Here is a 27,242-nt window from a genome sequence, read left to right as displayed (position 1 = left end):
AGACCCTCCAGAGGGTGATCCAAACCACTCCTAAAGATTTCTCTCCTGGATGAATTGACCACACGGTCTAGATTAGAAGATACTAAGAATAAAAGTAGGATTTTTTGGAGGGTGACAAATATTTGAGATTAATTTTTTTCTTTTCTTCCACTTTCTTTTTTGTCTCAGTTCCTCTGGTGCACTGAAAAGATGAAAGCTACTCCAAAGTCATACTTTAAACGTAGAAATAAACACGTCTGATTCTACTCATTGTTGAGCATTGCTGTCCTGAGACAATGTCAGTGTGTCAGGAGACATGTTCAAACTGACAGTCAAGGATAAAATGCTTTTCTTCCTGAACTGGTCTAACCAGGAGCATGGACTAAATAATGATCAAAGTGGAGAGATAGTTCATGACTTGTGTCCTCTTTCGATAAGCTGTATAAAGTTCAGCGTTATGTCAGTGTTCCGCGTGATCTAATCATAAACAGACTCTCTCAAAACTGCTTTTTCCTACTGGTTGCTGCTGCTTGTAATGAAATAAAATGTTTCATTATTAATACCCATCAACCTTCATTCAATGGGAAGGATAGATCTGTCTGCTGTTCCTGGTATCTTCTATTCTCCTCTCATTCCCATTTCCACCGCCTTTGTGAGTTAGGGCTGGATTTCACAAAAAGGTCACAGAAAGATCTACCGTTACACTAGATGGACTGCCAGATATATAAACAAATCTTCCTCTCTCTCCATTGTGTTTTTTTATGCATTTCACTACATGTTTTCCAGACAAGCAGCAGGCAGAGCTGATAGATAAAAAATTGTGAGATGGCATGAAGACACTCTGCCAGGGGATTTTTACATTCTCAGATCAAACCTCACAAGCTGCATAAATTACTGGTAAATCCAGAAAGAAGAAAAAAAAAAACCAACCCTATATATAGACATAAAAATAAAAAGAGGTAGAGAGCAAGAGGTGATTATGTGCACTGGTGTGGCAGAATCACTTTTGAGGGCAGCCTTTCAAGTAAAGTGTCCACAAGATAATGTCTAGCTTGCCCAATTTTGGCACAAGGGAGCTTGCACTTGGCTGCAGCTTTCATTCAGCAGCCTTGACAGAAGTTCTCATGAAAAGAGGCAGTGATCCCATGAAATGACATAGAAATCCCATTTCTTGGCTCTGGGAGATCTGTAGCTTTCTTTATGCTCTGTTCCACCTCTTCTATCTGGTGTGCATGTAGGGACGGTATTTCTCAGCCTGAGATAAATGGTCTTGAGACACACTGGAAAGCAGGGTGAATTATTGCTGTCTTCTTTGGGCAATGCAGACAGTACCGACTGAAAACCTGGGGCCCACCAGCTTTGAGCACAGCCTTTTCTTTCCAACCTATGTGGATGACCTGACCAAAACCAAAAAGGAGGCTCCTGACTATTGCAACATGGTCTGGCAATAGCTGCTTTAAGACATCTTCAGAGGAAGCTCTGAGAAGCCAAATCTAGGCCTTGCGTCTAAATATTTTATGCCCAGAGCTTAAATGAGGCTGAATCCCACAGAGTAACACTGTCATGATGAACAGCCAGCCAAAATGGCAGTATTCCAGCATACTACACTGAATTATGCTTTTTTTAAACACAATTCCAATTTGCAAGCAGGGGATTTTTTTTCCATTGCTAAAAATTAAACTTCTTACTAGAGAAGTCATAAAACATGCACCATAAACATACCTCCAATGTCACTGGTTTTAACCTGAAGAGTGTATGTTGTGTCCTCCATCATCTGCTCATCATTTACAACAGCAGGCATCTCACACACAAGACTTCCCTTGGCATTTTTCAGCTTTGACAGCCATTCACCATAGGTAAAGGTGGCCACTTCTTGGTTAGTCAGGTTCTTCAAGATGATCTGCAAAGAGGCAAAATGAGGTCAGAAAACTCCAGCCAAAGCATAGCTACCATTTGAATAAGGACAAAGATCAAATTTATAAAGTATATAGTGTGGTTGGTCATAGGTAGAGCTTGGTCATAGCTTCAGAACCTGTGCTGAGCTTTTCTGGGAAGAAAAGAACTCTTTCCTATGGGCAATATTTACTGTCGTGACTTGTCCTGAGAAATGTTTTTCATAATATTGGACCTTTCAATGCATGGTGTAAAGCATATGAAGAAATTTTCTTCTCTGGCATATCAGTATGGAATTTACTCCAAAGAAGTAACAGAGAGTTATTAAAAACCACATTATCCCTCTTTAGGCTTGCTTTCACCAGTCTTCTCTGTGCAAACACAGGGCAACTGTTGTAGAGATATGCAAACCAACCCCAGACAAATTAAAGCAATGCACAGGATAAAATTAGGGCAGCAAAAGTTAATGCTTCACACACTCCTCTCCCTGGGGAAAGGTGACAGAACAAACAGTATGCAACAGATACTAGTCACGCTGTCTAATGTGTCATGGGAAGGAGCTAAGATGCTGTGGTGATAAGAACAGAATAGGAACCTACTCAGAACAAGTCAGTGAGGTACTCCAACAAATCCTTAATAAACATCTCACCTTTATGGGTTCTGTTCAGTGGAGCATCAGTCCACTGGGAGAAAGACATTACACTTACCTTAGTGGTAGTAAATTCTCACTAAACTGAGGGAGTTGGAGGTAAGGGAGGAGACAGGGCTGAAAACTACCATCTGTGTTACCATCTAACAGAAACAGAGACCACACCTGGGTGCAGCAGTGCATCAGCAAACAGTGTCTTGCAAGGCGTATCTCTGCAAAGGCCATGGAAACATGAGCCCAGACCTGTCAGAGAAGTGTGACATGATATTAGGGAGAAATGAATCATGTCATAGAATCACAGAACTGTTTGTGTTGGAAGGTAGCTTAAAGCTCATCCAGTTCCAACCCCCTGTTACGGGCAAGGACACCTTCCACTACAGCAGGTTGCTCCAAGCCCCTGTGTCCAACCTCGCCTTGAACACTGCCAGGGATGGGGCAGCTACAGCTTCTCTGGACAACCTATGCCAGCGCCTCAGCACCCTCACAGGGAAGAACTTCTGCCTAAGAGCTCATCTCAGTCTCCCCTCTGGCAGGTTAAAGCCATTCCCCCTTGTCCTGTCCCTACAGGCCCTTAACCAGGCTCCGTCTCCGGAAAATGTCAGAGGGATACCTGGAGGTGTCTTGTCCCATCTCCTGCTCCAAGCATGGCTAACTGCAAGGCTGTGTCCAGATGGGTTTTGAAAATTTTTAAGGGTCGAGATTACCTCTGGGTCCCTATCTCAGGGCTGCACCACTTTCGTTGGGAAGACTTTTTTCCTTATATCCAGTCAGGATTTTCCTTGTTGCAACTTGTGTCCATTGCTTCATGCCTTTTCACTGTTCACCTCTGAGAAGAGACTGGATTGTTGCTCTCTGTAACCTCCCTTTAAGTAGCAGAAGATGCAATTAAATTCCTTCTCAATCTTTCTTCTCTAGGCTCAAAAACTCCATTTACCTCAGCCTTTCCTAGTATGCCATATGCTTCAGCCCCTTGACTGTCTTAGTGACCTCCTGCTGCACTCCTGTATATCAGCCAAAAAAGCTCATAAGACTTATCTTGAGATAAAAACTGCTCAAATTCTGTCCTCAAACTGCATGTGTCCCAGTCCACGGCCTTCTGCTGACCCCAACCAAGCTTTGCAGGAACCTTTAGCAGTTCAAAAGAAGAACATTGCTCCAGATCATAAAAAAGATATTTTAAAGAAGGCAGTAGAAGCTGAAGCTGTAGCTGTGCTCTTTGTGCATTGTACAGTTCACGGGTAGAACACTCATTTGGGGTTTTCTCTCTGCCTGATGCTAAATGGAGATCTGCTATCCCAGAGGTACCGTATATTTTGGGCTGTTCAAGCTGTTCCACTGTTTTAAAAAGCTGCTTATTCACAGCCAGAGATACTATGCCTTTGTGGTCAAAAACCTCTCTAAGCGTCAAGAGAAGCTGAAACGAACCTTTGCTTTCAGCCAAGCAGAAATCAGGTCTCCATCACCCCAGCCAGTGCCTTGTCTGCTGGGGCACAGACCAGAAGGAAGCTTCCTCTATCAAGGACCATAGAATCATAGAATAGTTAGGGTTGGAAAGGATCTTAGGATAATCCAGTTCCACCCCCCTGCCATGGACAGGGACACATTCCACTAGACAGGTTGCTCTAGGCCCCATCCAACCTGGCCTTGAACACTGCCAGGAATGGGGCAGACACAGCTTCTCTGGGCAACTTGTGCCAGCACCTCACCACCCTCATGGGGAAGAACTTCTTCCTTATATCTAACCTGAACTTTCCCTGTTCAAGTTTGAGCCCATTAACCCTTGGATGTGTGAATGATGTCTACATACTCTAAGTAGTCCAACCTAGGAACTTTTCTTTGGCTAAAATTTGCAAATTTCAATAAAGAATAAGGTCAGTTTGATCAAAAATGCCTTTTTTCCCTCTTGGTGCATAAACTGTGTTGGGAAAGGTTCAGCCAGCTCTACCTCTGCCCTGCTCAGGATTCACAGTGGCGCTGTTAGTAGTAGAATGTCCTGAGCAAAGCTTACAGGGAAACGTCAAGGAAGCAGCGAGGGGTAGAAGCAGATTAGAGTTGCCAGCTGGAGTGCATTCACAGACAAATAACCAGCCCATGCCCAGTGCTCCAGATGCTGTCTGGGAAAAACTGTCTGGCTACTAAACCTGCTGGAGCAAAATGCCCTCTCTTTCCATTCCCAGCCCTTCAGCAGGATGAGTGATTTCATCCGTATGCAGCTTCATGTAAGCAGTTAGCACAGGCAGAGTGAGCAGCCTCTGCTATCTCATTCTGGGATGCTGCTCCAGGGTGGAGCAGACAGGAGAAAGAGATTAATTTTTACGAGCATCATTTGCTTAAGGGAGATCACAGCAAGGGATATGAAGGTAGCAGGTAGCCTGTGCAGTCTGATTGCTCAGTCACAGCGTGGGTATGTTGCCTACCTTACCTAAAATGAACTGCCTAAACACTGTGCATCCAGACCAAGTCCTCCCTAAGGTCTGTTCTTGGAGATTGGTATCACACAGGAAGCAACACAGCCTATCCCACCCAAGGTGGGGGCAGGTAAACAGCCATTCAAGGCATCTCTTCCCCTCACAAATCTCTCTGCTGAACACAGAGGCCTAAATAAACTGGTGCAAGAGATGAAATAACTCTGGTAGAGTTCTGGAAACTGGTAGAAGAAGGAAACTTTTTAGAGGGTCCAGAGGAGGCCACAGAGATGCTGTGAGGGCTGGAGCAGCTCTGCTCTGACGCCAGGCTGAGAGAGCTGGGCTGGGTCAGCCTGGAGAGCAGAAGGCTCCTTAAGGGAAGACCTTAGAGCAGCTCCAGTGCCTAAAGGGGCTACAAGAAACCTGGTGAGGGGCTTTGGACAAGGGCCTGTAGGGACAGGACAAGAGGAATGGCTTTAACCTGCCCGAGGGGAGATTGAGATGAGCTCTTAGGCAGAAGCTCTTCCCTGGGAGGGTGCTGAGGCACTGGCACAGGGTGCCCAGAGAAGCTGTGGCTGCCCCATCCCTGGCAGTGTTCAAGGCGAGGTTGGACACAGGGGCTTGGAGCAACCTGCTCCAGTGGAAGGTGTCCCTGCCTGTGTCAGCGATTGGAACTGGATGAGCTTTAAGGTCCCTTCCAATTCAAACCAGTCTGGGATTCTATGATTAAAGATGAATGTAACTTTTTCAATTACTAAACTTGCACAAAATTAATCTCATCCTACAAGGAGATGTTTGTGAGTCTTGTGCACATAGAGGATGATGGAAGATTTTCATTTTGATCGTGACGGTCAAGTAAGTCATCTCAGGGAGAGGAGCTGAAACTTTTTATTATCTCTCTTTTTCCCTCAGGAAAATCAGCCACCATTTGGAAATGAGACGTCTACTTTCCATTGCATCTAAACTATTTTTTAGGACACCTGGAACTTGCTGTGGACATCCTGCATGCTTTTAAACTCTATCACTAATTATGCATTTTAACTGTGCTGTAGAACACCTATAAACAATGAAAAGAAAGCGGGAACTGTGTGTATGAATAAAACATTGTTAATTTGCTTTGCAGCTGATCAAATATCATAGCTGACAGGAACTTTAGAACAGCAACTTGAAATTAATTGTGTGCTGTGTGCTGTATTCTGTAACTGAAAGGTTTGACATATCTGATCTGATCTGATCTATCTCTACCCAGCTTTCTGCCAGCTGCAGGGGCACACAACCCCATTAACTCCAAAATACATAGGTCCTGGATTTTGTCTTTAAAGACTCATCCACAGGTTTTTATGGTTCTGTTGCATGTCATTAGTCTTTGCTTAGAAATAAGATCTTCTGACTGTAAAACAAAAAGACTTTGCTCTGTTGCAAATAATAACAGTAAGCTTCAGCTATATAATGAATTGTCTCAAATTCTCTTGATCTCCTTTATTATAAAGGGAAAAGAACTGAATAAAGACCAAGTCCAACATTCATGATTATTTGTGATGTTTGAATGCAATGCAATTAGTGTTTCATTAAGGCAGCTTCTTATCTGCCTGGCTTTGACAGCACAAAGTAACATTAAAATTCCAAGAGAAGCAATCCTGCAGAACTGAACAGTCTCAGAATTCCTGTTATTGCACCAAGACAGCTTTCATCCCTTCTTACTGCTGGCTTTTCAACTGTGTATCTATGACACTGGGCAGCAGGTGGAATCATCATGTGAACTCAGGAACCGGCTATCCCAGGAAGAGGTTTCCATTACATTCGTTTAGATAAGTTTCATTATTAGAAATCACAATGCTTTTTTTACTAAGAGGGTGGTGAGACGCTGGCACAGGTTACCCAGAGAAGCTGTGGCTACCCCATCCCTGGCAGTGTTCAAGTCCAGGTTGGACGGGACTTGGAGCAACCTGGTCTAGTGGAAGGTGTGGAAGGCACATGGCAGGGGGTTGGAACTGGATGAGCTTTAAGGTCCCTTCCAACCCAAACCAGTCTGTGGTTCTATAAGTCCGTGATTCTACTCTGATTTTTCAGAACAAAGGCCAGTGTCACAGTAGCTTGATGTGGGAGAACATGCGATTCATCATTAGGTCAGAGGAAAATATTTAAACTCTGTCTCTCTCATCAGTGGTGGGATCGGAATGTTTTGCTTGGCTCTGGAGAGTTTTCATCATGTCTGTGCATAGCAATAATCAATAAAATTCATTCTGGCCCAACACATCACTAATCAAATTTTGTTCCTTCTAGAGATTAGGTATCAGCGTTTAAAACTTACTGCCTCTATTGGTGCAGTTTGAATCTTTGGCACTATGTTCATTACTTTGAGGAGATTCTAAATGAAATTTCAGTGTATTTTATCTAAACAGAAAAAAAAATTATGACGACTTCCCTCCTTGTAAATTGAATCTTTTGGCTATGTACAATATCATTCATGCATTTTAATTTGTATTTATGCATTTCAATTTCTAGTAAACTAAAAGCAGTATAAATTATGACTAGCAACAGTTTACAAAAAGACTAAAGACAATTAAATAGATCATTTATTGTTATTTTAATAGAATAAGAAAACTAAGAATATCCTGTAGATAAATGGAGCAACAAATGGTTAATTATGGGGTTGATGGCTTAATCTAGCTTCTCATTTCACTGTGCTAGTTAGCACTAACTGTGAACCATCTGTCTGAGAGTTTAGCACTACCCCCACAAGTATTTCATTATGCAGTTTTAATATGCACTTTTGACAGAAATGGAAATGGGCTCAGATCAGTTTTCATGTCACACCAGGCTACATAAGTTTTCAAGGATGGAATACAAATCGGAGAACACAAATCCTTCCTCCTTTCTTCCAGAGCACTTCTGTCTTCTCTCTCTGCCTAGGAATATAAATGCTACATTAACCTTTGCAGGGAAGGTGGGAAAGAAAACTAATGGATAAAGTTGTCTACGTAGCACTGGGGTTAGAAGATGCTCCATGCTCTGTTTCCTGAAGAAAAATAGAAACCATGGGTATAATTTTCAAAACCTCCTGAAATCCTGGTGCTTGGCCTGCCCATTGCTTCTATAGAGCTATAAGAGAGTTATAAGCCCATCTGACAAGACCAAAAGAGAACTCTTTCTTGCCCACTTCCTTGGGAAAACCTTGCTTTGGGTGAGACAATGCATCAGGCTCAGGTGTTGGAAGACTGGACAGAGCTGGCAATGGGAAGATGCTACCTGCCACTAAAGGTGCTGCCATCCCTTGCTTTTGAGGTACTGCTAATTCATGACTGCAAGATCTGGAATGTCTCTGGATGAATAAGCTTTATTTGATTTCATTTTCTATAAATATGATTTATAAAACTCATGGGAAAGTTTTGGGGACTGACGAAGGGAGTTTGACCAAGATGACTGAATCAAATTAGTGAACAGATTGAGCTATTCCTGAGGCACAGAGAGAAAATCTGTGTCTGTGGCATCTATTCAGAAGATAGACGCTGGAGGTCTAATGCTTTGGAAAGCTGTACAAAAGTCAGCTTTCCTCTCACAATTTTTTCCTGATAAAAAACTTTGAAGTGGAAATGTTCATGTGAAAAACGTACTACATGACAGGAATGCTTTTTAGCCCATGCTAATGGAGGTGAAAAGCAGTTCATCACTTCACTGGAAACTTGTGGCTACCTTTCAGAAACACATTATTTATGGGAAAAAGAAGAACAGCTTCAGACTAGTCAAAAAAGGACAAAGGACCCAATAAAAAAACCCATGCACTAGTCTTTCTGAACATGGGTTAAGCTATTGAGTCTTAACCTATTCTCATAAAAAGTCAAGACATCCTCAAATACAAGTGATCTTTACAAGGAGCTGGTGGTTTGGCAAAGAAGATAAAAGCAAGCACTGTGCTTTTGTGAAAGATAGGACACTAGAGAAAAATAAGTCAATGGAAGTGGTGGGAGTCATTTTGAATGCTCTTCTCAAAACAAAGGCAGAAAATGACAACTTACTTGTATGAACAAGAAAAGAAAGAAATCTGCCTGTGTGCTGGAGGGAGAACAGAAGGGGAGATGTTGGATGTTTCACCTCAAAGGATGGATTTCTTGGAAATGTCCCATTCATCCCAGGCTCATGCTAGCTGTCCCTGCCTGGCAGAGGAACATCCACTCTTCCATGAGGGCAGAGCATGACAGGGGGCTGCAGGAGCTAAGGGTACATCTCAGGGACCATACAATATTGCTGGTGCTTCGGTGACAAGCCAAAGCTCTATTGCAGGGAGGGAGAGTGAGATCTAACAGGAGAGACTGTGGCAAAGCTTCACAGCACTGCTTTTGTCCTTGCTCCCTTCTTTTTTGACTTAATTCACGCAGGAAAAACCCGTAAGAAACCAAATGCTGGGAATGAATAAAAGTGAGTCACTCGCTGCCTTTCTCCTCTTTCTCAAAGGCTGAAAGGCTTCTACACAAGTAGGTTGCAAAGCGATGTGCCATGTGAAGCGCATTACCCTTTCCAGGTACCAGTGCGGGCGAGTTCCTTTCCCATCCGTCCGGATCCTCATCTTCCTGAGAGGTGCGATGTCAGCAATCTCCATAATGAAACTGTCTTCTTGGCCTCGCTCAAACCTGGGGGGATTGAAAGACCAAGGAAGTTTCCCACTGCTTTATAGCATCATCACGTCTTGATCTGCTGTCCATGCTGCAATTCACACTTTGCCAACAGCCTCAAATTAAAAGTTTATGAGTACCCTTTATTGCACTTAAGCTTTCCTGTCCTCCAATCATCAGCTACTGTGTATTTGGCAAGACTGCCTCAGTGCAGATTTGACAGGGATTCCTCATCCCTTGGAAAATCGAGACCGTACAAGGCACCTGGAGTCGTTCCAGGCAGCCTGTCACAGACATTATCACTCCATTTGTACCCAGAACAATAGAGACTCACAGTCAGGTTTCTGCACATTGCCTTGCTCCTGGCATCTGCCCGTGTCCTTAGCCCATCCCAACTAGAAGGCAAAGCAACTTTGCTTAATCTTCTTTTGCTAAGATGCAGCACATACATAACTTTGGATTCACTGTGGAGACAGACAGTTGCTGCAGCTCAGCTAAATACAGCAACTACATTGCAAGTCAGAGCTCAGCGCCTAAGTTTAGTAAGCTCAGCACACTGTGTTAGAAAGGAGCCAAAACCGACTGTCCTGCACTTCCCTCATGAATTTGGGGAATGTGGATTTGCAAACTAGCTTCATCTTCGTTAAGAACCAGGGTGGCTTTGTGTACATTGCATGAAAGATCTTACCCTGTGCTTGGCTGCTCTGTATAGGCATAAGGATGTGTAGGAATTGCTCATCCATAGCAATCAGCAGAAAGTAAAAACATACGTTTCCTGAAGATATTACAATGGCTAGGATTGCAGCCACTTTACCTCCCTCTTAACATCAATATTGCTAGCAAGAAAGCCTTGCTCCAATGAAAATTCTGCCTCAGGCTCAATATTACCTGTTCAGAGCAAGTGTGTCTTCTAGGTTTTCCCCCAAAATCACTTTACTAGATCTGTTATGGGCTCGGAGATGAAAATAGAACCCTTGCTAAGTGAAGGACAGCAAAATCCTGGGGGTCTACCAAGCAGCACTATGGCCACTCTGCGACTGAGGTTCCTCCTTCAAGCAAACTTCTCCTTGTGAACATGTTACCTGAGTCTGCTAAGAGGTTTGAAGAGAGCTCTGCAAACTGTGGGCATTACCATAGCATAGACAATCCATAATGATGATACGTCATTCCTGGCAATGCACTCAGTCTGCTGTAGCTATGCAGTGCCAGGATATGGAGGAAAAAAACATTTATTTACCAACCTCTGCTCACATTACACCTCACAGCATGAATGTGATTATCCTCATACCATTATCTAAGCCTGCATAGCTGCAGATGTTAGCAATAGGGATTGACTCCAGCCTCTCAGTTTTCATGCAGGCATTGCTCTCCCTGCACTCCCAGCAGCATTTGGATGGGGTGTTTTGATCCCAGTCCATTTCCAGTTATTAAGGGTTATATGTTTGCTCTTTGAAAAATTCCCCTCTCTTTATTTATCTTTCTGTGGTACTGGATACCAAGACAGCCTGTCTCAATGTGAGAAAGAGAATGTGCTTTTGTACCTGGACTGGATTGATTTCCACGTCTATTTAAGAAAAAGGTGTGACCCTTCCAGCCTGAATTATCCCATGCTCTAATGATCAGTTTTCATTACAATCACTATTACCTACAAAGCCTCATAGAAGTCTCTTACTCTGATCTTTTTCAGGATAAGCAACTCTAAACTAAGTTGTCAGTTAGCAAAACAAACCGTTATTTATCTTCAGTAAATGGCCTGTTTACAGGAGGAAAGGCTGATACTCACCTGCTACTTCCCAGAAGTCATTGTACTAAAGGGAAGAAATTGCTAAAGTGACAACCTGGGTGACCCAAGAGCTCTTTTCTATTCCTAATTTATATAAACATGAACATAAGTCTGAAAAAAATTTGAGAAAGGAGGAAGTACCAGACAAGCTGACTGCTGCTATTCCTTTTCCAGGACACTGAAGCATTTATCTGAGGGATTTCATTAAGCTTTTCTACCCATGCCTGCACTTAGAAATATGTCTGTTGCCCAGAGGTCTTGGCAATAACAGTAATGTAGCTAAAATTACCTTAAATCTGCAGCAGGTTAGACAGGCAGTTCTTCGTAATGCACTAAGTTGCTGTGAGTGAATTGGCACTGAATAGCGTCAATAAAGATGAAGTGCCTTACCATTTGGTTGCAGTGGCTCTCACCCATCCTTTATTGCTGGCACAAAGGCTGGAGACATTTCCATGAGAAATGTCTCCAAGGGAAGCCCGTGCTGTTAACAGCTGGATGAAGACTGGTGGGAGCAGTGTGGAAACAGGCAGTATGTGTATCTTGGGACATGGATGTCCTCTGCACAGAGTGCTAATGTATAGCTGGAGGTATGATACAGAGCACCTCCAGTTAGCAGAGATGTGCCAGTACATCCTCAAAGAATAGCACAGCATCCTGGGATATTAAGATATTAACAGCTGTGTTTTACATATCCTCCTTCCTCACACAGCCCCAGTGAGTTTTCTTTTGCAGAACTTCCACTGGCAGAAGACAATGCAAGCAATTATTAACATACAAACAGCATGGCTGTCCTTTATTGCATTTTCACATTCTTATATCAGAGATTATCCATCCCACCCATATAGACAAATATAGTAGGTTTTGATAGGCCACACAACATAGCGATATCAATTGCCTAACAAAGTGGATCAAAACCGCAATCCCTCTTTACAGAGATGCCTTAGTCCCTTTTATAGATTTTTGGTTGACCTACCCTGATGTGAAATCTGCTTTATTTTTAAGTGCAAACAGCTGTGGTCCATTTTCTCTCCTATTAAAATTGAATGTTAGGCTTAAAATAGCAGAAAACAGACCAGTTTGGGGTTGCCTGGGATGTTGAAAGGGGTATGTCACCAACAGCCAGACACATTGGTAACCCAGGTTCATTGTCCCACACGTTGCATGTCTCTCTGTGATGGGAAGCAGAGCCAAGAGCTATGGCTTTCTGCTATGACAACTGCAAGTAAAACATGGTTTGAGCAAACACCTCTGTGCAAGAAGCCTTATCTTCAATTACTCAGCCCACATGTGATACATGAAGCTGCATTGACAGGAAGCTGGTGAAGAGTCCAACATCACCTCAGCAAGCTGAGCTCAAACCCTGTGGCCAAATATTCCAGCCCTCCTGACACTGCTGCTTTGCTGAACAAGATCAGAAGTAGCCAGTTAATTAAATTTAAACCTGATGAAGCCTGTCTTTGAAAGATTGTTAGTGCCATGTTCATTCTTGAGCATGCCAAAATTTTCTGTACCAGGAGAAGTGCTAGGAAGGCACAGGAAAGCATCAGGAAATGGATTTGTTGCAGTGACGTTTTTTGGCTTACTGAAGTGCTGGCATCACACCAGGGTTACAGTGTTTGTTAGCTGTTTCTGCTGAAGAAAACGAGATTTCACCATTTCACTAAAATCAGAGCACATAGTGCAGTGTTCTGGGCAGCTCACAGCCCATTTCCATGTCTCTGCACTGCAAGGCCACATCTGGGCAGATGCCACTGCATGTCCACATTGCAGAAATTGCAACTGTGGTTTTATGCAATGTCCATAGTTCCTCTTGGAGCCAATGCAATTCATGTTTTTATTCACCACAATGCTCATCTCTAAAGCCAGTGAGGAACAGGTTAAACAATGCTTCTACAAAAGACAAAGGATGGCTTCCCTGCCTACCCAGTTTCCTCTGCTCTGCTAACTACATTACAAGATCATTTGCAAGGGGCCCAGTTCTGAATCTACAAAGTCAATGGGAGTTTATCTTTGTGTTTCAGTGGGAGCACCATCAAAACCTCAAGTGCTCCTTGACTTGACACTGAATCTGTTATCACTCCACTTCTAACCAACAAAAATTCAGAATTACTGTACCTGTCTCCATTTTTCTCTAGTGGCATCTCCTCAGTATTCCCATTGGATCCAAAGACAGTCATGAAAATGCTGGCATCAGTACCACCACCTTCAATGTCTCCAGTCACAACAGTGACTTCGTAGAGGACCTGGTGAGGATTTGAAACTATCAGAAGGTCTCATTTGAACAGCTGTCCTTAAACCACACAAAAGCCTGGGCAAAAGGCTAGACGGGCTTTGCAGGAGATCTTCATTGCCAGAAATGGTTACAACAGAGCTCCTTGGCTTCTCTCCATACCATGGCTCTCAGAGGCATAGTTAGAGTCTGAACTTGCTACAGGACCTTTCTCTTTGCATCGTCTATGACTTTCTCTGCAGATTTTTCTCAGCCTGGATAGACTTAGAAAGAGACACATTCATTTTATCAACAGCACTCTTGTGGAACAATGAAGACCTGGTAAACTGATTCTCCATGGGAGTCACAACCCTCACATCAATGGGTGGATCTGTTGCTGGCATCTCCTCCCAGCTACCTCCCAGCACTCCAGACCTCTGCACTGCACCAAACTCTCATCATTTTTAAAAAAAGCTCCCAATTGTACAATTATTTCCCCCGACTGCAAAATATTTCCCCCCAGTGTTTGGGTCTATCTGGACAATATTTAGTCCAGCATCATTAATAGGTTTGAAGTCTGTACATTTGAACACAGTCTAAAAAAAAAAAAAATCACTGTTTCCCAGTGGGATGCACACTGCAGCCTCGAACACAGAGTGTTCCCAAATCTTGTACACTGATGGTATGCCAACCTGTGAAAGATGTTTTACATCATTTTCACCTTATTAGCTTAACTTTGTTCTTTTCTCCTGACATGTGAATAATAAGATTCAGAATAAAATATTTCAGCAGTGTGCAAGTCCCAGTGGCTGTCAGTGGCATTACGAGTGTTAGGCCACTTACATGCTTTCAAGATTGTACCTATGGTAACAAGGCCTCTGGATTTAAGAGGTGGAAGAACATTAAGAAACTGCCCCAACAAAACATCTCAAATAGTACAAGCTTTATTGGCCTGAATTGTGATTGCCACAAAAACAGTGCAATGGAATAATGTCATAGAAAAATTATTTTTCATGTTTTCTCAATCCTGAGTAATCTGTCCATCATATATTCATCCTTATGCATATTTTAATTAATAGCAAAACATCATAATTGCTATATGTAGGAAAACGAAAACTCTTTTCACAATGCATTAAGGACTTTTAATGACTGTGGTGGACATGGACTAGTTTCTTTATGTCTGGGAAGGCAAATATTCAATTTAAAGCACAAAGAGGGAATATCAAGCCAAGAAGAAAATTAAATTCAAATGGGTATGTATAGCTGTGCAAGGGTCAAGCAAAAGCAAAACAAAAAAGCATTAACTTTCCCAAAGATGTTGAAAGTATTAGTCTTCTTTGAATAATAATAAAAAGAATAATCTAACTCAGTTTCTAACTACAGCTATTTATGAGGGAAGAGTCCCAAATTCCCTCAACCAGGAGACTGATCAGAAAGTCAAATACACACTTCTGATTTCATATCCCAAGCATCTCCCCTGATTTCCTTCAAACCTTTCAAGTTTCTGGCCCAACATCATAGAAAAAAATTTAGTTAGATGTGTCTACTTTTGGCATGCTTATGAAAATAAATATTCAGGATCAAGCTTTCAAAGGAAGACTGAACGTAAGTCTTCATTAACATCCACTTCAATCTACACGCAAGTCATCAGCTCACTGATAGGAGTTTGGAAAACTTATTCAGGAGGTTAAACAACTGATGGAAAGTTTTTAAAAGATTAGGTTTTTAACCTTGGTATTGAGTCTGAGGGAGGGATTTTTTTTTTCCTCTTAGGTCAATTCCAACACTGAAGCCTGCACTGAGTTGTTGAATCCTTCAGAGATGCTAAAAATGTTATCCCATTTTTGTGTGTCTGGGCAACAAGACAGATTTCAGGAGAATATCTCTAGCTTAGCAATCAAGAGCAATGTAAAGAAAAATAATGTACTATGACAGTGCAACCTTACTGCATATAGAAACACAGTTACAGAGGTTTTAAACTGTCATACAGGTATTAAACACAGTTTTATTATCCCATTCATCTAGACTGTTAATTCAGTTATAAATCTTACATCCAAAATCAGTGTTGCTCAGCTTTCTTTTTTGCACTTGGTTGAAATACAGCTTGGCATACATTACTTCAAATTTCATATCTATGGATGAAAAGACTATGTAGGGTTTGGGTTTTTCTCCCTTGCTTATTAGATTTTAATTAGTTATTCATTTCAAGCATAAAGATAACAAATATTTCTGTGTTTCAACAATTTCCAATTATTATTAGTTTCTAACTGAATTCAGTTTTCCTATTTCTGGCAGTGTTCAAAGCCAGGCTGGACAGAGCCTTGGGTGACATGACCTAGTGTGAAACATCCCTGCCCATGGCAGAGGGGTCGGAACTAGATGATCTTAAGATCCTTTCCAACCCAACCCATTCTACGATTCTATGTAGCCACACTGTGCGGAGATTAAAACATCTCCAGTCCTCTAACCTGATGAGTTGGAAGTATCTCCTCAAACAAAATGTTTGAGTTTCAAACAAAAGGGTTGAGATGGAGTTAGATGGCACCAAGGTGTTTATCTTTCAGCTGTTCCCATTCCATAGGTATGAGGTGACGGGGGGGTGCGCCAAGTGTAGTGACAAAAAGAGGACACGCTGCTGAACTGTGTCCTACCTCTTCTGCCCTACCTTGTCCTTCTGCCTATGACATGGTTGCATCAAGTGTTACTAATCAGTGCTTTAAGAGATAATGATGCTAAACCACTCACAGAATCACACACACACAGAATATCAGGAATTGGAAGGGACCTCAAAAGATCATCTAGTCCAATCCCCCTGCCAGAGCAGGAACACCTAGATAAGGTTACACAGGAAGGCATCCGGGCAGGTTTTGAATGTCTCCAGAGAAGGAGACTCCACAACCTCCCTGGGCAGCCTGTTCCAGTGTTCCATTACCCTCACTGAGAAGAAGTTTCTTCTCAAATTTAAGTGGAACCTCTTGTGTTCCAGTTTGAGCCCACTATCCCTTGTCTTACCATTGGTTGTCACCGAGAAGAGCCTGGCTCCATCCTCATGACACTCCCCCTTTACATATTTATATACACTAATAAGGTCACCCCTCAGTCTCCTCTTCTCCAAACTATAGAGACCCAGCTCCCTCAGCCTTTCCTCATAAGGGAGATGCTCCACTCCCTTAATCATCTTAGTTGCTCTGCGCTGGACTCTCTCCAGCAGTTCCCTGTCCTTCTTGAACTGAGGGGCCCAGAACTGGACACAATATTCCAGATGCGGTCTCACCAGGGCAGAGTAGAGGGGAAGGAGAACCTCTCTCGACCTACTGACCATCCCCCTTCTAATACACCCCAGGATGCCATTGGCCTTCCTGGCCACAAGGGCACAGTGCTGGCTCATGGTCATCCTCCTATCCACTCCTAAAGATTTTGCTGAAGAAATTACAAACAAACCTTCTGTAAATAAAAGACTCAAACCACATGCATATATCACAACCTTCATCAGCACAGGTTCATGCAACAGCCAAAGGTGAGAAAAGAGCCTACCTTGACGCCAATGTTAATGCAGTCTGCATCCAGGATGTTGAGGATTCTTGAGGTGAGCCCATCGCCTTTGTCTCTGGCCAGCCAGCACTTACAAACAAAGTTATACATGATGCCTTTGGTGGGCACAACAATGTTGAGCTCTTCCACCAGCCAGCAGCTCTCGGGGGTAGCGCCGTCGTGCCCCACCTGAGACAGTCAGTGAGAAAACATCTGCTTGTTAAAGGGAATTTCTTGGGAGGAAAGACCTCGACTGGGTGTTTCAACCAGAGATGAAGGACTAAGAGTGTTGAACACATACACCATCATAAAAACCACTTCCAGAGTGGAATGGAAGAAGCTGTGAAATAGTGCATGCCATTGGTGCCCCACAGGCAAGACATCAGTGGACATGGCAGCTGATGTGGGCAAGGAAGCCCAGGTGAAGGGCTGTTCAGCATGAGAGAAGGCAGGACACTGCCAGTCGCATAATTAAGGATGATAGACTGGACTGACCTACGTGGAAACATTTCCAGTCTAATACTGCTCTGCTTCTTCTTCACTGACCTCTGTCTGCCAATTTGCTGATCTCTGAAGACCCATTTCTCCATATTTCTAACCCCTTCCGCTGCTGTTGCAACACTTAGAAGTGACTATCCAAAGCTTCATAGTCAAGATGAAAGACACAGCTAGGCAAACACCCACATGTGTTATTCAAACACTCCTTCCCTCTAAGGAAGTCTAAGTCAACTATACGTATCAGGCTGTTTCTCTGCTTGCCATGTACTTTAACTGCAAAAGCTCCATGCTTGTGTAGGAACCAATAGATGGAGCTTACATCTGTAGCTGGTTGATATTCTACTACCAAGGACCACCTCCTCCAAGGTAAAGAATGGTCCAACCTGGAGAGCAGGAAGGCATACAAGAGTGGCAGGTAACCTTCATGGATGAACAAGGGGCTCCTGACAAAACTTACATGGAAAAACAAAGAATACTAGAGGTGGCAGCAGGGTCAGTGAACTTGGAGAAATGCAGAGACGCTGCTTGAGTGTGCAGGGGTGAGGTTTGGAAGGTCCAAGACCACCTTTAAAGCTGATTCTGGCAAGGGCCATAATGAGCAATAGGTTGTGTTTCTACAGGTATATCATCAGCAAAAGGAGGATGATGGTCCAAATTCTCCAAGGAACTGCATGTGTTCCTCTTAAAAAATGTGAGGAATTCATCCTGGGACAGACTTATAAGCATAATTCTGTATCCAAGCTTATGTATGAAACTCTGCCACCCAGTCATTCCAGTGAGCTATCTGTACATAAAAGGCAGAATAGAAGAGGTACCTGCACTTCATTATTTTCAGAGCAGGTGTTGTTTGTATAATTTCTAGGAAAATGAGGTCCTTAGCTCTTGCTGGTTTTGTTTTGAAATTATTAGGATATTTAGTGTTGCTTGCAAAATAATTCTTAATAACAGATCCATCTAGGGTAATGTATCCATGGTGTCTCTCTTTTCCTCAAAAAACAAATGATCTTTTTTATCTGTCTCAGTCATCACTTTTGTTAGGAATATTATTACTATACTAATGTCTGTGCAGCTGCAGAAAATTAGAGTTAACCACTAGGGAAATACAGGTCTACAATGGATGCATTAATTCTCATATTCTTGGGGTGTGAGGTGAATGGGAATAGAACACTTACCCATTGCCCCTCTGACAGCTTAGCTGCCCTCATTCAAAACCACACCCCTTCTGAGAGTCTGCACACAGCCTCTTGAGACCTGTTGCAGGATGGCACAGACAAGGCGATGGGAAAATTGAGAGCAATGGCTCTGCAGGGAAGCAGGGACAAAGCAGCTGGTGGGAAAATCCCAATAAGCTTATTAAAATCTGCTGCTCTTTTGGGTTCATTACAGCCCCCCCCCCAGAGCATCATTCCAAGACATTGCTAGGTACCAGATTTTCACAGCAACCTCTAACTCCTTTGGTATCAATGACTGGATAGATGAAAGCATCCGGCACATCCAGCTGCCCTGAAAAACCTGCACACAAGCAGAGTTCCAAGGGCCTCAAAAACAGTGTTGTAAAGTCTGGTATAAATTCATCCAATGTTGAGTCTTACTTATGGCTGGACTTTGAGAGCAGAACACTGGGATTTGTTTTTCAATTCCAAGTAATTCTGTAGATACAACACGCCAATACAGTGAGTGGTCCAAAGCCATAGCCACACCAGCAGCGTAGCCTGGACATGTGTACTAATATCACAAGTTTGAGACTGTGATGTTTGAGCTAAAGCCAGAATGACAGAATTTCAAAGGCTGTTTGAAAACCTTTGTAACTCATTCCTACTGTCCTTGAAGGGCTGTTGGGTATCTCTCATCACCAAGACTAAGATGCACAATTCACACCTAGCAGCTCACAGTCACAAAGAGACTAAGTGCAACAACAGGGGGAAATGGTAGACAATCTGAGTGATCTCTAACCTGAGATGGAAGCAGAAGATTAAAGAAAAAAGATAAAATAAAAAAGAACGAAAAAAAGGATTTCCTGCTTAATGTGCAAGGTGCAGAGAATACTAGAGTGACCTCAGGGTCTTCCAGGATCAGGCCCTTAGTCAGTGAAGGACTGGACTTGAAACACTTACATGCCCTTGGCTTTACTCTGTGCTTGTGATCAAGAAAGGCTCTGAACAAAAAGTCTAGAAGTAGTTTAGAAATGGAGAACAGTGAAAGACTCTTCCCAACATACCTATGTCTTTGCAGCAACAGCAGCCTATAAACAGAGATACTTTTATTCATTAGGAGAAGAAATATTAAAACTTGTCTTAAGAACACAATATAAAGTGTTTACTGAATAATATGTATTATTTGTTTTCATGTCAGGGTATCTGTTAAAGTACCCCAGTAGTAAATATTATATCTTTAGGCTTACACAACAGGTATAAATGAGCCCCTTTCAAATAACTTCATGTTCCACTGTTTCTGCTTTCACCAAAGTATATTTGCAGCAGGAAAATAATACCAAAGAATAAGTGGCATCACGCTGCAAATCTTACGATCCTACTAAATCCTGCAGTCTGCTGCCTGGGTTATACAGAGGGTTTTCTGAAAACTTAATCCCCATGCTCTGTTATTTTCACATGGTAACTTGTATTCAGAACTTCTTGCCTTTTTCCAGAAGCAGCCAAATGTCAAATCTGAGAACAAACTGTTCCTGACTTTTCCTAAGTAGATAACTACCAGTTTTCTGCAATGTCCCTGAACACGGCAATTTTGTACAAGAAGAATATGGACTGATTCCATGGCAACCACAGCAGACTGGCACATCGATGTCATCGCTGGGACATGGATCAACAACAAGGGACCTTCCAAGCACAGGGCACTGCATGAAGGAAAGCAGAAGGCCAGAAGCAGATGGCTCCTCCAGCTACAACGGGGGGGAGGTTACAAACTTAAAGGAAAAATGAGCAAGAAGGAGGCAGCAGACTGGTGAGATCACTGAGGATAGGGCTGAAAGACTGCAGAAGACCATCACCAGCTTGAAAGCTATATGTTCTTTCTTTTTCTAACTGCATTTCATTTACAACCTTTTATCTTCTTTCCCATTTGTAATCCTTTGTTTTTGCTTATTTTCTAGTGTCTGCTTTTACTTTCTCCTATTCTCTATCCTTCCCCACCCTACTCACAAGCTTTTTTCCTGCACCCCTTTCTATTTCTTTCTTCAGCCTGCTCTTTTTGTCTCTCTGATATTGAGCTTTTTCTTCCTCTCTGTCCCAACCCACGGTTTTTTCCATGTGCACACAGAAGGATTTGTGCACTTGCTTCACTTTCATAGTTTCACATAGAGATGAATCAGATAGAAAATGCCACTAATACTCATAATAACCAGATGCTTGGAGTGCATTAAGGAAATGGCTTGATGATAAACTTAAAATATGGAAACCTCTCAAGGAGGCTTCTCAGAATCCATTGCTTGAATGAAAGCTAATAGGGGTGCTTCAGTCTATCAGCTGCTACAACAGGACATAAAACTCCAAAGATTTTTTAATTACTTAGGATTTCTTTATATTTTTTCATTTCTCTCCCTCTGAATACACAAGCACAAGCATCAGCATGTAGATTTACTGCAACACAAAGCATGGGGTAAAAATAAAATTAAATAAGCTCTTGAAGTTCTCAGATGCTGTGGGTTTCAGCAGGCAAGGGGCTGGAGCAGGCTTTCAAAGAGATGGAACTGCCATATGAAACAAGAATGTTGTGCGCAAATGCTCTGGAAGACTCGTGAAGTTTAAGCTCAGTGATGGAAAGCCTATGCAAATTCTGTCTCCCTGAGCCATAGCATTAAAAATGGCTCCTGTACCAAAATCTATTTGTGTATGTTACTTACGAGCAATGATTAATTTTCTTCTCTGAGCCTGGGTCCTCCAAGCTGTGAAAACAATTTTAATGTTTAACTAGAAAATTATACAAGATGTGTTTCTCACTGCAGGCACAATTTATGAAACCCAACTGGAAAGAGAGTAAAAATCAACTAGGAAAAAGACTGATGGAGTACTGCACCCTTGGAACCTTCACTGCATCTGTCAATAACAGTGCTTGACTAAATACAGTGCCAGAGCTGGGACAAACCTGGAACATATTACAACTTCCTTATAATTCAAGATTATGTTCTGCATCTCAAGGATCTTGGTTTTTGTGAGATATAAAGCGTACTTATTTTCAAGTTCAGACACATGTGAAATACCATTAGCACATCCCTGTTTACAGTCCTTTTTGACCCAAGTGCCTTCCCTTCACTGCTAAGAATAACAGCAACATGTACTTTCTTTGGCCATGTGTATGCCTCCAGTACTCATGCTGCCTTCACAAAGTACCTCCACTTTTTTGATCTCCCCAACATCTAGGCCCCAAACAGAGAATTTCTCTACGGAGCCATCTGCAAACTCGTCTTTTCCTTCTGGGAGATCCAGCCACAGCCTCTCAGTCTGCACTTTCTGAGGACCCATGATGATGATGTACACTCTGCTGTCGGTGCTGGAGTCGTACACAGTGCCCGTTGTGACAGTGATGTGGTATGGGATCACTGCAACAAACAGAGGTTTAGTCATCAGAAACCCCCCACACATATGCATTTACATGAGACTTCAGAAAACCAGGGACTCATGCCATCAGGAGGAGCAGTCATGCATACTAAATAGGTTCACATCCCATTGAGCTCATTCGTAGAAGGGATAACACCATGCAGCACTGGGCTATAAGTGTGCACAAGAGACTACTTACCATACACACTTGGGACTGAATTCTGCAAGGGTTAATTTCCCCAGACAACCCTACTGGCTGCAAGGAGGTTGTAAGTCCAGATTTTTCACTAATAGTTGACAGAACAACAAAGGGCTTGAATCTTTATTTACACCAACAGACCTTCCTGAAGATGAGACTGAGCAACTAAATCTTAAACAGGCTATTAGACCCAAGTGATCTTATATTCACTGTTCAATAAAGGCAAATAAATCTGTGCTGACTCCAAGGTAAACCATAACTGAGTGAGAGTCCCAGTACAACTGAAAAGGTTCTCCTTTGTGCTTCATTCAAGATTGCCACGATGTATGGGGCAGCTCAGGGTTTCAGCATCCCTTAGCAAATCCAGGTAAACTATGAACAATCCTTGTATTAACAGAAGGCCACTCAATAATTTTGTACATTGAGTAATAATATTGCTCAGGGTAAAAACCTTCAGGCCAACGCTTGGGACTTAGCAGGTTGCTCTGTAGTATTCAGACATTTCAGTTCAGCTGCTGAAAGGGAGGAAGTGCCAGACTGCTTTTCAAATGCTTTCCAAAGGCTCATTTGGGTAAGCCAAGCAGGCGGTGCAGAATTAGACGTTAAAAACTCAGAACATTTGTGCAGGGCTGTTCAAACTGTTCTGACAAGACTCAGAGCTCTGAAACTTGCCTTGTCACAGACTCGAAATTGAGCTTGGCTTTATCATCACTTTTTTTGTTTAAAAAGGCTCAGTTGGCTTTCAGATCACCTGGAATTGGTATCTAGTTTTGCTTTATGGTGACTAACAACACTTTCAGGGTGGGGGTTGTACTAGAAACTCACGTCAAGCTCAGAATATATGTGCAATACCAGGGAAGGCACGAATTCATGCTGACCAAATCTGTTCTTACCTCTGGGCAGAGCAGAACACAGAGAGATTAATTCAGCCCCAGTCTGAGGATTTTGTGTACTAACACAAAATAAACTGATAATTAGGCAAGACTTATTCTTCCCATTATAGTATCATTTACATTTCAGTGTGCGCATCAGCATAATGATATGCAATGCATTCTTCACAAAGTAGTCATTGGAGCTGACAGCATTAGGAGGAGAAAGAGCTTAGCTTTAGGCAAGACAAATTTTGTAAGAATATATCAAAGGATCATGTTTAGATCAGCCCCAGACCCCTTTTTTAAATAAAGTATATTTTGAAGAGGGACAGAACTTCCTTTTTATACAGTTTTTATCCTGTTATTCTGTGGCTGAATAAGTTAACAGAACTACCAGTATTTCCAACTGATGTTGCATTCTCAAGCCAAAGTACTTGAAATATTGGTAGAAAAAAATGAGAAGTATGAGAAATTATCATTTTCCACTTTAAATAATGGATACAGACACAGAGAGTAGGTTCAGGAAACACTGTTTCAGGAAACAGCAGGAAACACTGATTGCTGTTCTTTCCTCTAAAAACTGGAAAAGTAATCCTTTAATTTATCTCCCTTCTCCACTGTCTCACTTTTTGTCTGGGACTCATAGTTCTACTTCTTCAAACACTGGAGAAGGTAGAACCTGAGGCATGTGGCCACAGCAGGACACCACAGGTCCTACAGCCCATCTTCCTTTGCCCTGCTTCCTTGAAGCCCTGTGCAGGGTTCACGCTGTTTGAGGACACACATCCCCCTTACAGAGGGTTGGGTTTCACTAGGGATACAGACCACATTGTCTCCAGCAGGCTCCTAGCCAACAGGGCCTTTAGCTGCTCTTCATCTCCACATCACCTCCTGCCCCTCAAAGTAATTGACCATCTTGAGCATGCGAGAGTCAGAACTGGGTTGCTTGAACTCTCACTCTGCTTCCCAGGCAGCTCCCAATGCCATTTCCCCTAATCAACTAAGTAACAGCTGGCTTTTTATCCATCTCGGGAGGTGGCTGTCTCTCTCACACAGTCCATCTTATCTGACATTCCTTCAGGATGCAGTTTCCTTAATGAGGTCATGTCACTGCAACAGAGATAGTGTTGATGACAAACTCCAGGACTCAGAAGAGAAAGACCACCCTGCACAATGGAGATGATGGGTACATCCTAGCTCTGATGGAGAGAGATTCTCCTGTGAGATGTTGATATTTTACCCATTATTTGTGAAACTACATGGAATGCTAACATGGCAGATGTTATCCATTGTCTCACCACAGAAGTAATATCAGAAGGAACATGGGAATCTCTTATTTTCCACTTGAGCACAATATGGGATTACAAAAGAAGGGTTGATCCAAGACACATGGGTTGCAAACCAGGATAAGCAACATGCAGCATTATGTCTGCCTCACAACTTAAAGGCACGGGACATGCAACCCAGATATCACATCACAACAAGCTACTGGGTATCAGCTGAGCTGCAGCAACCATTTGTGTGAATTCCCTTGGACCATATCAGTGAAAGCTATCTTAAACTCCTAAGCCAAATTACATCATTTTACACTTGCCTTACCATGGAAGTTTAAGATAAAATTAATTACTTGGCACTCACTGTGGACTAAGAGCAATCATGACTCAGCTGTTGCCCAGTTACTTCTTACAACACAAGAACTTAGTCATACATCCAAAAGACCCCATGGGGGATGACAACAAACTATAGGTGTAATTTAAATAATAAGTCATTGTCCTGGAACACAGAGGTAGTTAATAAAAAGGTATACAGAGAAAAAAAGCCTATGTGATAATGAAGTTATAAGGAAATACCAATAGACTAGAGAAGTTTTCCACCAAGGTTAACTTCAGCTGATGGACACCGATCTTCCAGGCTTCCTTCACAGCCAGGACAGAACAAAACATGCACAGCTTTCCTACTTCCTACTGCAGCACCAAAACAGGTCTAGCCCCCCTGCATGTAAGCTGACCTTTGCAGACACAGTCTGGCATATTTCACTTTTTATAAGATGCAATCCATATAGTCAGCTTTGCCTTATCTCAGGAACCAGAGCCTAAAGATGCAACTCTACACTAAAGCCACAAACAGTTTCCATCAGTTATTTGAGCAGAAAAACTCAGTCCAGAGTTCATGAACTCCCTGTCTTTCAATGACAGCACTTGCAGAACATTCTCCTCTACCAAGGTATAACCCAGATCATTTCTAGAAAAGAACAAGCTCACCTGAGCACTTTCAGTTGAAGCCTGGTTTCTGAGAGCCAAGAGACTTATCTGTGTTCTTGCCCACCTTCCATATCTCACAACAGCTGCTGTGGTGCAGCTGTGTTGTAAGAAAAAAACCAGAAGGGCTCTAAAGCAAATCGTATTTCACTTAATGTTAAACAAACATCCTTGGTGAGGAGGCATTACTAGACGGATCATGAAAAAAGGGGAGATGGCTTAAATGTGGCAAACAAGAAATTCAAAGCTGTTTTTGGTAATACAGATCTAATATGCTACATGAAATACCATCTTGAGAAGGTCAAAGAGATACAGGAGGAGAAAAAAGGCTGATATCAGCAACAAGAGCTACTTTAAACAATCATGTGAAAAAGAGCCTCTGATACTTCAAGGAAGGCTATTTGGTGACAACATATCTAGATTTACTTACTGTCCTTCTCACTGCAAAGAGCTTTGGATCCTTTAAAGGACACCTCGTACAAAATTATACAAAATTTGCATAAATCATTCCCTTTACTCTATGAGAACCCAATGATCAGAGGCTAGTGTCATTTCTCCCCACCTCTAAATTGCTGTCCTTAATGAAGTTATGGTGGAAGAGGAGGAAGAGAGTGTATAGTTCTTCAAGTCAGGGGTTTCTTTCTGAAGAGGTCCTGTGGATGTTGTTGGCTGGCTGATTTTCCACAATAGGTGGTGTGAACGATCTCATCTAACTTTAGGCATCTAAGGGACATGATTTGCTATTGCAGCCGCCCATAGAGTTCCCCTGTGCATTTTGCCTCACTGTCACAGAAAATGGCGTACCCTTGAATAACCACCTACGTAACCCTATTGTCACACTGTACAACACATCACACTGTTTGGAGAGCTTACATCTTCTGGCAATAGAGAAGTTAATTCTGACAAGCTGCAGCATCACAGATTTCTACAGGGGATGTATAAGAGGATTGGAAACACTGAAGTTGCTATGAACTTCATGGCTTATTTCACATTTAGGGTTGGAGAGCTACACAAAAGCAGCACAGAAACACAAGCACTGATGGAGCTTTTACAAAGCAGTCACAACAGAAGTTGAAGAGAAGCAACCTGCTGTTCTGCCTCTCCTTGCTCTTCAGCAGGATGAACACAGACTTGCAAGCACTGAAAGCTGAGAACACATGCACACATGCAATCAAACACAGTGATTGCTCACATGATCCTTCTTCTGCAGCCTTGACCAAGCTGGATTTTTTTGTCTCCTTCAGGTTTCCACTGCTATCCTGACTTGACAGGCTGAGAGATAAGCCATCCAGACTGTTCCGCTCACCGCCATAGTTCTAGTTGGAAGGCATATAGTAGAGGGTAATGAAGTTGAGTGTTCAAGTGTTGTCAGCTGTTCCCACATGCCTCCAAGAACAACGTAAGAAGAAATCCCTATAGTTACCCAGGTAGCCTTTTACTCAGTGTAGCTCAAAGAAACATGACTTGTAATTTACTGTAAGTAATTCATTCACTTCGTTGGTGACCTTGACAGGTCATTCTGGATGTGTGTTATAATATAAGAAAATATAATGGGCCTAATAGACTTTAATGGTATGTTGTGACTTTTCCTCTGCTACCTGCATGAGCGATAGCCACAGAAAATTCAGATAAATGGAGCAGTGCCAGATTTGCTTATCAGGGCACACACCAAGGTGTCAGAGGAAAGTATCTGGTACAGTTCAAAGAGCACGAGAGGGAGAGTACTGCAAAGCTGAATGATAAAAAATGTCTATTGTATTTGAAGAGTCACTGCAGATGTGCTTAATGCCATTATCCAACAAATGT

At 42.4% G+C, this 27,242-nt stretch overlaps 1 protein-coding gene across 1 annotated transcript in view; it reads right to left on the bottom strand.

The window, feature by feature from the left end:
• Nucleotides 1–27,242, bottom strand: part of LOXHD1 (lipoxygenase homology PLAT domains 1) — a gene marked incomplete at both ends in the record, with an annotated part of 158,425 nt that overhangs the window by 24,251 nt on the left and 106,932 nt on the right. Inside the window, 6 exons of the mRNA XM_080637336.1 lie at nucleotides 1,702–1,879; nucleotides 9,437–9,554; nucleotides 13,435–13,562; nucleotides 17,063–17,248; nucleotides 21,901–22,109; nucleotides 26,629–26,752. Coding sequence (XP_080493462.1) covers nucleotides 1,702–1,879; nucleotides 9,437–9,554; nucleotides 13,435–13,562; nucleotides 17,063–17,248; nucleotides 21,901–22,109; nucleotides 26,629–26,752 — 943 coding nt within the window. The remainder of the gene's footprint in view (nucleotides 1–1,701; nucleotides 1,880–9,436; nucleotides 9,555–13,434; nucleotides 13,563–17,062; nucleotides 17,249–21,900; nucleotides 22,110–26,628; nucleotides 26,753–27,242) is intronic.

The sequence above is a fragment of the Psittacula echo genome (genome assembly GCF_963264785.1).
Source record: "Psittacula echo genome assembly, chromosome: Z".
NCBI lineage: Eukaryota > Metazoa > Chordata > Aves > Psittaciformes > Psittacidae > Psittacula > Psittacula echo.
This window is presented reverse-complemented; position numbering and strand designations above follow the sequence as displayed.